The sequence below is a fragment of the Puma concolor genome, chromosome B4 (genome assembly GCF_028749965.1).
Source record: "Puma concolor isolate L17-30 chromosome B4, mPumCon1.1.hap2, whole genome shotgun sequence".
Classification (NCBI taxonomy): domain Eukaryota; kingdom Metazoa; phylum Chordata; class Mammalia; order Carnivora; family Felidae; genus Puma; species Puma concolor.
Genome location: NC_141673.1, coordinates 61,221,991 through 61,233,893, shown reverse-complemented (window position 1 = coordinate 61,233,893; position 11,903 = coordinate 61,221,991). Strand labels below are relative to the sequence as shown.

Below are 11,903 nucleotides of genomic sequence, written 5' to 3'. Positions count from 1 at the left end.
GGCTAGTTACCTTAATAACTTACTTATACTTTTTTTTCTCCCAGGAGGACCATCTCCCAGAAGGCGAAGGAAACCTCAATGCTGCAATTATTTGAAAAAGCCCCACTGTTAGCCCAAAACCAAAGCCAGTATGGATAACCACGGTTGATATTCTAGTAGATTATCAGGGATTCCAGATGGTTCAGGGCCTCTATTTACATATCCAGGACAATCTACTTCACTTCTTTAAAAGCACTCAACATCCAAGAATGCAAGACAGAATATCCTGAGGATCCATTCCTCAGGTTCACTTTGCATACCTACAGACTGTAATTCCTGGATTTGTTTCAGTCTTAGCAAAGCATCATTTGGAAAATTCACCTTGGGTCTTCTACAAAGGACTCTAGCATTTTTCAAGAAATCAACTACTAAAGGAAAGGACTGTTATCTAAACAGAGAAATTAGGGAAATTATTCCAAGTTCTCTATGGGAAGGGCTAAAACTGAGATAATAAACATGCATTTGGAAAATTTGGGGGAAAGGGATTCGTTTTATCTTGACACAGTGATTATACAACACTTAGAACAAAGTCATTAATTAACTTTATGTTTACCTTTTTTAGAATTAAAATAACAAGAGGACAACATCGGGATTCTGCTTCTTCATTTTCAGAATCTAACAAATTACCAAACAATATAAGGTAAGAGCACATCTTAAAACATGCAAACTCTGACGATTAAGTCATAAACTGAGCACTCTTTTATTGGCTACTCTGGGAAAAATTCTCCATTTTCAGTTCTTCAGATGAAAACTTATTAACATGAGAACAAATCTGATAGGAATAAATTTGGAAAATTCAAACGAACAGTGTCCCTGCCCCTAGGCAAGATTACAGGAAAATAAGGAAAATATATTATTTTTCAAAAAATATTCATGGCCACATCAGGCTCTCTTTTCATGGCTTAAGTATCTTATGCCTCCATAGATCCTAAGTATGATCTATTTATAATTGCTCTTTTTTAATACTGATGCTGGCAGGTGTTCAGAGGACCTGGAGTTGAGAGGAGTCTCATAGGACCAGCTAAGAGGGTTTTTGGCTTCACACAGGGTGGAAATCAAACATGAGCCAACAGGATATGAAAGCAGAGTTTACAGAATATACATATATATATATATATATATAGAGAGAGAGAGAGAGAGAGAGAGAGACAGAGACACAGAGAGACAGAGAGACAGAGAGAGACAGAGAGAGAGAGAGGGAGATGGAAAGAGTGTGTCCAGGAGACTTAAAAAGGAAAAGAGCATGAGTTTTGTCTTTTTTCTGGGTCTGAGGTTTTTACTGAAGATGGTGGTCTGATGTACGTGTCCTCTCAGGCAACCAGGAACTGGTTTGAAGAAAGATGAGGGCCCAGGTGTTATTCCTTGGAACCAGGGGCTCTTGGCTTGGAGATATCTAGCTTGGTGTCCTGGAATATGCATATGATAGATTTATAAGGTCCTTTTCACCTGATCTTTTCTTAGATGTTATTTTTTCTAGAGAATCATTACCTCCATGTCCCTTACTTGATGGGTATAGGCTATTTGCATTACAAAGCATGTAGAAAGTGGGGTGGGGCTGCAGGTCCTAGAAAGAATAGAAGTAGGAAAAAAAAGCAGCTTTTTCTCTCTTGGGGTCCCTTAGGTTTCCCTGTCTCAATATAGTTCCAATGCTACAGAAATACAGCCCCAAAACTAACCTTTTGATTCATCATCGGTGGTAATTGGCTTAAACTTAAGTCAGAATAATTTATAAAGTTAATGAACAATGATTATAGAATAACTTAACAAATCCTAATATTGTAAGAGATTATTTGGAGCTTGGATCAAATCCACAGTTCATTTGTTTTGCCTTGTGCCTCTCAGCAGGTTTCTGCCATGGGTGACAGGGGAACAGACAATCACTCGGAAGTAACTGACTTCATCCTTGTAGGCTTCAGGGTCCGCTCCGAGCTCCACATTCTCCTCTTCCTGATCTTTCTGCTTGTGTATGCCATGATCCTCCTAGGGAATGTTGGGATGATGACCATTATTATGACTGATCCCCGGCTGAACACACCGATGTATTTCTTCCTAGGCAACCTGTCCTTCATTGATCTCTTCTATTCGTCTGTTATTGCACCCAAGGCCATGATCAACTTCTGGTCTGAGAGCAAGTCCATCTCTTTTGCAGGCTGTGTGACCCAGTTCTGTCTTTTTGCCCTCTTCATGGTGGCAGAGGGATTTCTCCTGGCAGCCATGGCCTATGACCGCTTCATTGCCATCTGCAACCCACTCCTCTACTCTGTCCAGATGTCAGCACGTCTCTGCACTCAGTTGGTGGCTGGTTCCTATTTATGCGGCTGCATCAGCTCAGTTCTTCAGACAAGCACGACATTTACTTTGCCATTTTGTGGTTCTCGGGCCATTGACCACTTTTTCTGTGATATTCGCCCACTTCAGAGACTATCTTGTTCTGACCTCTTCATCTATAGAATGATTTCTTTTTCCTTATCCAGCATCATTACCTTGCCTACAATAATTGTCATTATTGTGTCCTATATGTATATTGTATCCACAGTACTAAAGATACGCTCCTCTGAGGGACGTAAGAAAGCGTTCTCCACTTGTAGCTCTCACCTAGGAGTCGTGAGTGTGCTGTACGGTGCTGTGTTTTTTACATATCTCACTCCGGACAGATTTCCTGAGCTGAGTAAAGTGACCTCCTTATGCTATACCTTAGTCACTCCCATGTTGAATCCTTTGATTTACTCTCTGAGAAACAAAGATGTCAAAGAGGCTCTAAAAAAACTTTTAGAGATGAAAAATGCTATTCCTTGATTATTATTTCTCATCCATCGAAGGTATTGTGGCTATTTCTTTCATCTTTCTTGTGACCATTAATGAAAATTAATCTCCTGAACATCATAAAAATATTAACACAGCTTTTTCAAGATGATGTGTGTTCCACATATTACATTTTTTTGCTCAGGGACATTGTTAATCCAAAATGTCCTCGATATCGGAAATGTCCTGGACATTAGGGCAGCATTTTTCAAGTTGAACCTTCCCACTGATCTAAAATAACATTTTATTTCCTGAATTGACTTTTATATTTTTATAGCTTGCTGTTAAATGTGATTTTGATATTTTATTATAGTGTATGAACAGTACTTGTTAAACAGTTATCAAACATTCAGTTTGACAAGTGAAAAAAGTATTATAAAATACTTTCACCAGCATTTTATATGTCATGTATTGAGAAGAAGTATAATAAGGAGAAACAAAAAATAAGTAATCTTCATAATACATATTAACTTGAAATATTGTTTATTGATGCGTTAGAGGCTCTGAGGCCCTCTAGGTGCTGGATCCCAACTAATATGAAGAAACAAGTGGGACAAAGAGAACTGCAAATATTTCTCAGTAGTCACTTCCTCAATTTGGATCTTCATAATTTTTTTGTGTTAATTATTCTATGAAATACTTTTTAAAAATTATAGCAGGAAGGTAGTCATCAAATACTGTATGATCCAAAATCACTCTTTGATGCTTTAGAATATTTATTTATTTATTTAATTTTCTTGATTACTTATTTGATATGTTCTCATCTTGGGGTAAGCTCAGGTATAAATAAGGTCATTCTTTTGGGGGGATGCATAGATGTATTTAATTTTATTTTTGAAAATGTAAAGTGTTCACATAGTTAAAAGTCAAAACTGTATACAAATATATTCAGAGAAATCTCACTGCCGTCTCTTTTTTCTCCATGGTTGCCACCAGCTCCTTATGAGAAACCATTTCAGTAAGTTTCTGATTTATCCTTCCTGGATAAATGTTGGCATAGTTAAATAAATAAGTACACACGTAAATAAATGGCTTTTAAAAAGTTCTTCTTACCTGGAAAGTAGCATACCAGATACAGTCTTTTATACTTTGCTTTTATTTTTTGTTTTTGCTTTTATTTATTTATTTTAAAATTTTAAAGATGTTTTTATTTTTATTTTTTTAATGGTTAATTTAATTTAATTTAATTTTAATCTATGTTAGTTAACATATAGTGTATTAATGATTTCAGGAGTAGAATCCAGTCATTCATCACTTACATATAACATGCAGTGCTCATCCCAACAAGTGTTCTCTTTAATGCCCATGAACCATTTAGCCCATCCCCCCACCCACCTCCCCTCCAGCAACCCTCAGTTTGTTTTCTGTATTTAAGAGTCGCGTATGGTTTGCCTCCCTCTCTTTTTTTATCTTATTTTTCCTTCCCTTCCCTTGTGTTCATCTGTTTTGTTTCTTAAATTATACATGTGAGTGAAATTATATGATATTCATCTTTCTCTGACTCATTTCACTTAGCATAATACACTCTAGTTCCATCCAGGCTGTTGCAAATGGCAAAATTTCATTTTTTTGATCACCAAGGAATATTCCATTGTATATATACACCACTTCTTCTTTATCCATTTGTCATTTGATGGATATTTGGGCTCTTTCCATAATTTAGCTATTGTTGGTAGTGCTGCTATAAATTTTGGGGGTGCATGTGTCCCTTGAAATCAGCGTTTTTGTATCCTTTGAATAAATACTTAGCAGTGCAATTGTTGGGTCACAGACGAGCTCTATAATTAAGTTTTTGAGGAATCTCCAAACTGTTTCCAGAGTGACTGCACCGGTCTGCATTCCTTCTAACAGTGCAAAAGTGTTCCCCTTTCTCTACATCCTCGTCAACATCTGTTGCTTCCTGAGTTACTAATTTTAGCCATCCTGACAGGTGTGAGGTGGTATCTCATTGTGGTTTTGATTTGTATTGCCCTCATGTTGAGCATCTTTTCTTGTGTGTGTTGGCCCTCTGGATGTTAAATAAAATCATTCTTTAGGGAGCTTACAATTTAGTGTGAGAGTCACAGCTTACACAGGGAATTATAATCCAGAGATGTGTATGCCAATAATACATACAAGTAGTAAGATTGTGGTTGGTAATAAGTGAAAATCTGCAGCACTACGTGGAAGATATATTTAAAAAGAATAAGACTGGAGTCAGGGAAACTGCTGAATCAATTCATATTATTGATGAAAGCTTGAAGTATGCCAGTGTAAATCTAAAAAGGCTGATTTGAAAAGCTGCACATAAAATACACAATACTGGGGCACATGCGTGGCTCAGGTGATGAAGCAATTGACTCCTTTTTTTTTTTTAATTTTTTTTAATGTTTATTTATTTTTGAGACAGAGAGAGACAGCATGAGTGGGGGAGGGTCAGAGAGAGAGAGAGGGAGACACAGAATCCGAAACAGGCTCCAGGCTCTGCACTGTCAGCACAGAGTCTGATGTGGGGCTCGAACTCACGGACAGTGAGATCATGACCTGAGCCGAAGTCCGACACTTAACCGACTGAGCCACCCAAGCGCCCCATGAAGCAACTGACTCTTGGTCTCAGCTCAGGTCACAATCCCTTGGTTTGTGAGATCAAGCCCCGTGTTGTTGCGTTGGGCTCTGTGCTGATGGCACAGAGTCTGCTTGGGATTCTCTCTCTCCCCATCTTCCCCTCTCAAAATAAATACACTTAAAAAAATACACAGAACTGATTAGCTGATTAGTATGAGGAGAGTACACCAAAGGAAGTGTGTCTCACAGTTTTGAACTTGTATGATGTGTTTGGTGATGGTAAAAAGTAAAGGAGTTATCAGCAAACTAGGAATAGAGGGGAATTTCCTAAACTTGAAAAAGAACATTAAAAAAAAAAAAACTACGGTTAAGATTATATTTAATGCTGACAAACTAGAAGCTTTCCTGCTAAGATAGGAATAAGGCAAGGATGTCTCCCCCGATCACAACTTCCAGGACCCTTTTGCAAGTCTTAGGTAATGCAAAAGACAAAAAGGAAAATAAAAGTGGCTGAATTATGTCTTCCCAAACTCTTATTTTGTAACCCTAACCTCCATTACTGTAATATGTGCCTCTATTTGTTTTTTTTTGTTTTGTTTTTTCTTTTTTTTCTTTTTTTTTCAATATATGAAATTTATTGTCAAATTGGTTTCCATACAACACCCAGTGCTCATCCCAAAAGGTGCCCTCCTCCATACCCATCACCCACCCTCCCCTCCCTCCCACCCCCCACCAACCCTCAGTTTGTTCTCAGTTTTTAAGAGTCTCTTATGCTTTGGCTCTCTCCCACTCTAACCTCTTTTTTTTTTTTTTTTTCCTTCCCCTCCTCCATGGGTTTCTGTTAAGTTTCTCAGGATCCACATAAGAGTGAAAACATATGGTATCTGTCTTTCTCTGTATGGCTTATTTCACTTAGCATCACATTCTCCAGTTCCATCCACGTTGCTACAAAGGGTCATATTTCGTTCTTTCTCATCGCCATGTAGTACTCCATTGTGTATATAAACCACAATTTCTGTATCCATTCATCAGTTGATGGACATTTAGGCTCTTTCCATAATTTGGCTATTGTTGAGAGTGCTGCTATGAACATTGGGGTACAAGTGCCCCTATGCATCAGTACTCCTGTATCCCTTGGGTAAATTCCTAGCAGTGCTATTGCTGGGTCATAGGGTAGGTCTATTTTTAATTTTCTGAGGAACCTCCACACTGCTTTCCAGAGTGGTTGCACCAATTTGCATTCCCACCAACAGTGCAAGAGGGTTCCCGTTTCTCCACATCCTCGCCAGCATCTATAGTCTCCTGATTTGTTCATTTTGGCCAATATGTGCCTCTATTTGGACACAGGGCTTTTAAATAGGTCATTAAAACATGGCTGTTACGGTGGATTCAAATATAATCTGACTGGTGTCTATAAGAGATTAGGACACACAGAGAGACACTAGATGTGCACATGTACTGAGGGATGACCATGTGAAGAGAGAGCAAGAGGCAAACAGCTGCAAGCCAAGGAGAGATACCTCAGAGGAAACCAAATCTGCTGGCACCTTATTCTTGGACTTTGAGTCTCCATAACTATGAGAAAATAAATTTGTTATTTAAGCCACCCAATCTATGGCATTTTTGTTTTAGAAGCCCTAAAAAACTATTCCAGAAAGGTATACAGAATGGGAAAAGGAAAAAAAAACAACTTTTCTTTCACATGATTCTATGTAGAAAATCTGAGAGAATTGACAAACAAACAAACAAACAAACCCTGAAACAGAGATTATACAAAGGTTGTGGGATATATGGTTAACATATAAAAGTTAATTGCTTTCCATACACTAGCAATGAGCAAGTGGAATTTAAATTAAAAACAATATCACTTATATTTTCATCCTTACCTTGAAATAAAATATGTATGTATAAATCTCACAAAATATGTACAAGATCTATAGAGGGAAAATTATAAAACTCTAATGGAAGAAATTAAAGACCTAAATAAATGGAGAGACATTATATGTTTGTGGAAAGGAAGACTCAATATTGTCAAGATGTCAGTTTTCCCCAACTCATTCACTGAAACCCCAATCACAATTTCAGCAAATAGTTTTATGGATACTGACAAACCTTAGAAGTTGAATCTAAAGTGTATATTGGAGCGGCAAAAGACCAGAATAACCAACACAATATTGAAGGAGAAGAACAGAATCAGGGACTGACACCACACAACTTCAAGACTGACTATATAGCTACAATAATCAAAACAGTGTGGTACTGGTGAAAGGATAAAAAGATCAATGGAATAGAATAGAGAGACTAGAAATATAATGACATCAATAGAACCAACTGATCTTTGACAGAGGAACAAAGATAATAAATGGAGGGGGAAAAAACAAGCTATTTAACAAAGAGTACTGGAATACCTAGACATCCACATACAAAAATGTGAACCTAGATATAAATCTAACAGTATTCACAAAAATTACTCAAATGAACTGTCGACCTAAATGTAAAACACAAAACTGTATCTTTTCCTAGAAGATAATATGAGAGAAACGTAGACGACCTTGGGTATGGTGATGCCTTTTTAGATACGATACCAGAGTCATGGTCCATGAACAATATAACTGATAAGTGGGACTCCATTAAAATTAAATACTTCTGCTCTGCAAAAGACATTGCCAAAAAATGAGAAGAAATGAGACAGGCTGGGGGAAAATATTTTCAAAAGACATATCTGATAAAGGATATCCAAAATATGCAAAGAACTCTTAGTACCGAACTGTAAAAAAAACAATCTGATTGGTCCAATGTCTTGAACTGACAGATCACAAACAAATACAGATGTTCAAATAAACATATGAAAAGATGTTCCACATCATATGTCATAGAGAATGCAAATAAAAACAAGATGTGCTGTAATCCTATCAAATTCACCCCAATCCAGAAACCTGACAACATCAAATAGTAGTGAGCATGTGGAGCAAAAGGAACTCTACATTTTCAGTAGAAATGCAAATAATAGTACAAGTACTTTGGAAGACAATTTGGTAGTTTCTTATAGAACTAAATATACTCTCACTGATCTGCAATACAGAAAATTGCCCCTTGCTGTTTACCCAGTGGAGTTGAAAATTCATGTCCACACAAGAACCTATAGCAGTTTTATTCATAATTGCTCAAATTTGAAAGCCACCAAGATTTCCTTCAGTAAGTGAATGGATAAACTGTGGTACATCCAGAGAAGAGAATATTATTCAACACTAAAAAGAAATGAGCTACCAGTGTGAAAAGAGAAGGAGGAAGTTTAATTGCATAGTACTAAGTGAAAGAAGCCAGTGTGAAAAGTCTCCCTATTATATGATTCCAACTCTACGACATTCTGGAAAAGACAAAACTTATGGTGACAGAAAAAAAGATTGGCAGTTGCCAGGAGTTGTGGGATGAAGAGATAGAGCACAGAACATTTTTAGGGCAGTGAAAATACTCTACATGATACCATAATTATAGATACAGGTCATTATATATATAATACCATGTATATATACATAGATGTACATATATGTACAGAATATACAATGCCAAGAATGTACCCTGAAGTAGACTATGAATTTTGGATGATAAAATATGTTAATACAGGTTGATCAATTGTAATAAATTATGCCAGCCTGGTGAGGGATGTTAATTAAGGGCTTTTAAGCTCTGGAAGGACATGGAAGAATCATAAATACATATTACTATGTGAAAGAAGCCAATCTCAAAAGGGTACATACTGCATGATTCCCACTATATAACATTTCAGTTGTTGTATTTTTAAACTGCAGAATACATTTTTGAAATAATTTCTGTATTTTTCTTGTTATTTGCCTATTTATTTATTTATTTATTGACTGTTTTATTGGCTTTTGTTTGCTCTGAGACATCATTTGTGTCACTTGTCAGAGGCACAACCTTAGGCTTGTGAGTACTCTTGGATGACAGTGGTTTTATTGAGGCTAGTTTCTGCTGTATCCTCCCCTGAACATTTTATTGGGTGTACCTCTGTAGGTTTCCTAGCTAGCAGGAAAGCTCCATTAATTCTCCTTTTGTTCTATTGTTTTGACAGCATTGTGGGGCAGATATTTCTCTACTGTCCGATCCATTGTTTTTGTCACCTCTGCAAGGATAGCCTTTAAGTCCAGTCTTTGAGGTTTGCCCCCATCCTATGAGGAGGGCCTTCTTCACTGTCTCCTTCCCTGGTTTTCTCTGGTAAACTTCTACTTGGTCTGCATGTAGCTTTTTGTTCTCATGGAGCTACCAGCTTATCACCAAATGTGTATAATGTTTGAGAGTCACTTATGCCTATGCTTGAATTTTCCCACTTTTTTTCCAAATAAATTCAGTTCACTTGAGGAGAGCTTTGGGGCCCTCTGTTATGGACTGCCTTTCTTTCTAGGTAAAACCTGTGTTCACCTGTTCTGGAACTGGGACAGGAGCAGTGGCCCAGCTCTCTCAGAGTGACACCCTGGATTTAGAACAGGTTTCTGGGTGAGTTCAGTAGCCCATAGTTTTCCAAGCTTGTTTTTCTTGACATAGAACCTCTATCCTTTGAACTGAGGCAACTAAAATTGGGGAACCCATTATTCTTGCTCTATCATGCATGGGGTAGATCTCCTACCCTATGAATGGGCTTTAGATAGAGGAAGACATCTCCAGACATTGTAGCCACTCTTCCCTTGAATAGAGCTTCTGCAGCATGGAGCTGGAGGGAAAAAGGATTGTTTTCAGCGTGCCACTTTCGAGGTGATATGGTAGCTCTTGCCTGGGATGTAAGGGAAGAGTCTCTAAGTTCTTTTCTGCACTTGCCTGTGTGCTTCCTATCATGCTGGGCTGGGAGAGAAGAGGGAGGGAGTAGGTCCTGATTCAAATAATACAAGCAAATGTTCCTATTGGCTTTACTCATAGTATCTAAAAGGTGAAAAGCCCTCAATTGCCCATGAATTTAAGAGCGCATAAGGAAAATTTGGCCATCTGTGTACAATGAAAAGCGGAATATGACTGAGCAATAAAAAAATGAATTACTTAAACAGATGATAAAATAATTAAATTTCAAATTCATTTTACTCAGTTAAAGAAGCCTACCAGAAACGAGTGCATACTGTATGCAGACTATATATATAGATATGCCACACAAAAAAAACAAACAAACAAAAACCAAAAACAGATCACTGGTGATGTGGAAATGGAGTTGGACAGAGGCATGGACTAATAGGGAGTATGATAATCTCTTAGAGGTAATGGAAATTTTCTGTATCTTATCGTGGTGATGGTTTTGTTGATGTATAAAACTGTTAAAATTCACAGAATTGTACATTCTGAACAAACATAGTTCATTTCACACAGTTATTCTTCAGTAAAATATTTGAGAAAAAAGATCAGCAGAGCTTTTTTTTTTTTTTTTTAGATCCACAGACTTCATTTTAGAACAATGACTCAGATCTTTTTTTTGCACTGCAAAACAGGCATCTACTCAAGGCAATAGAAGATATTTATTGTAATAAAAAAATCAATGCAGAAAGTAGGATAAAACCTATTAAAAATATAATTATTATTAGTGTAGCAGCAGTGGAGGGAGGATTCACCACCATTAACACTATCATTTAAATTAAGAAAACTTTACCAGTTATTGATGCTACAGTCAGCTATAATTATATATTTAATGGGAAGTCAGTAGATGTGTTTGAAGAAATTTCTTATGTGCATTATATTTTAGGTAAGGGTATTATTTAGGTACCAACAATGATGTTTTTTAAAAACCCAGTAATTCCTAAATCAAAATATTAGCTATATAGTATTAAAATGGTTTTTTACATGACTCGCACTACAACTTTGATTATTTGATGACCAGCCTTATAATGTATATATCATATTTAGAGAATTACATATGTGTAAATTTATGTGTATGTATGCATTGATGCATATATTTTTATTAATTTATATTAACATGCTAGTTAAAGCTATTGTTATTTTTGCTGCTTATCCCTGCTTTCAGAAATACTCTATACAGCATGTGCACCTTCTTGGAATCTAAAAGTAAAATGAGAAGGGCAAATTCCAAACAAGAATGAGCACAGAATATACCTGAATATAATTCCTGTAGCAATGCCAGAAAGTACTGGACATCAGGAAAAGAAGAGAAAAAGTCAGCATTGAAAAATTACTGCATGTGTCATCTTACGGTGAGGTCTGTTAGCTTCTCCCTCTGCCTGAGGATTCTTTTCTGAGTCATTTGGATGATGCTGAACACACTGGGGAGTGAAATAACCAGTGATCATTCTCACAAAAGTATCCTGGAGAGAGAGAGAGAGAGAAAGAGAGAGAGAGAGAGAGAGAGAGAAAGAGAGAAAGAGACAGAGATACACAGAGAGACAGAGACAAAAAGACAGAGAGTCAGAGACCATGATTATGTTTGATTATGTATACATATGAATGTGTCTGATGGTGGTTGTGGGGGTGCAGCACATGGTGAATATGGAGGAACATCGTTCTCCTAA

General features: G+C 37.0%; 1 protein-coding gene across 1 annotated transcript; it reads left to right on the top strand.

The window, feature by feature from the left end:
• Positions 1-1,830: 1,830 nt before the first annotated feature.
• On the top strand, positions 1,831-2,835 carry LOC112863726 (olfactory receptor 9K2). The gene has a single exon (XM_025926870.1). It carries the CDS (start codon positions 1,894-1,896, stop codon positions 2,833-2,835), a length of 942 nt encoding a protein of 313 aa, XP_025782655.1. The 5' UTR covers positions 1,831-1,893.
• Positions 2,836-11,903: the final 9,068 nt, after the last annotated feature.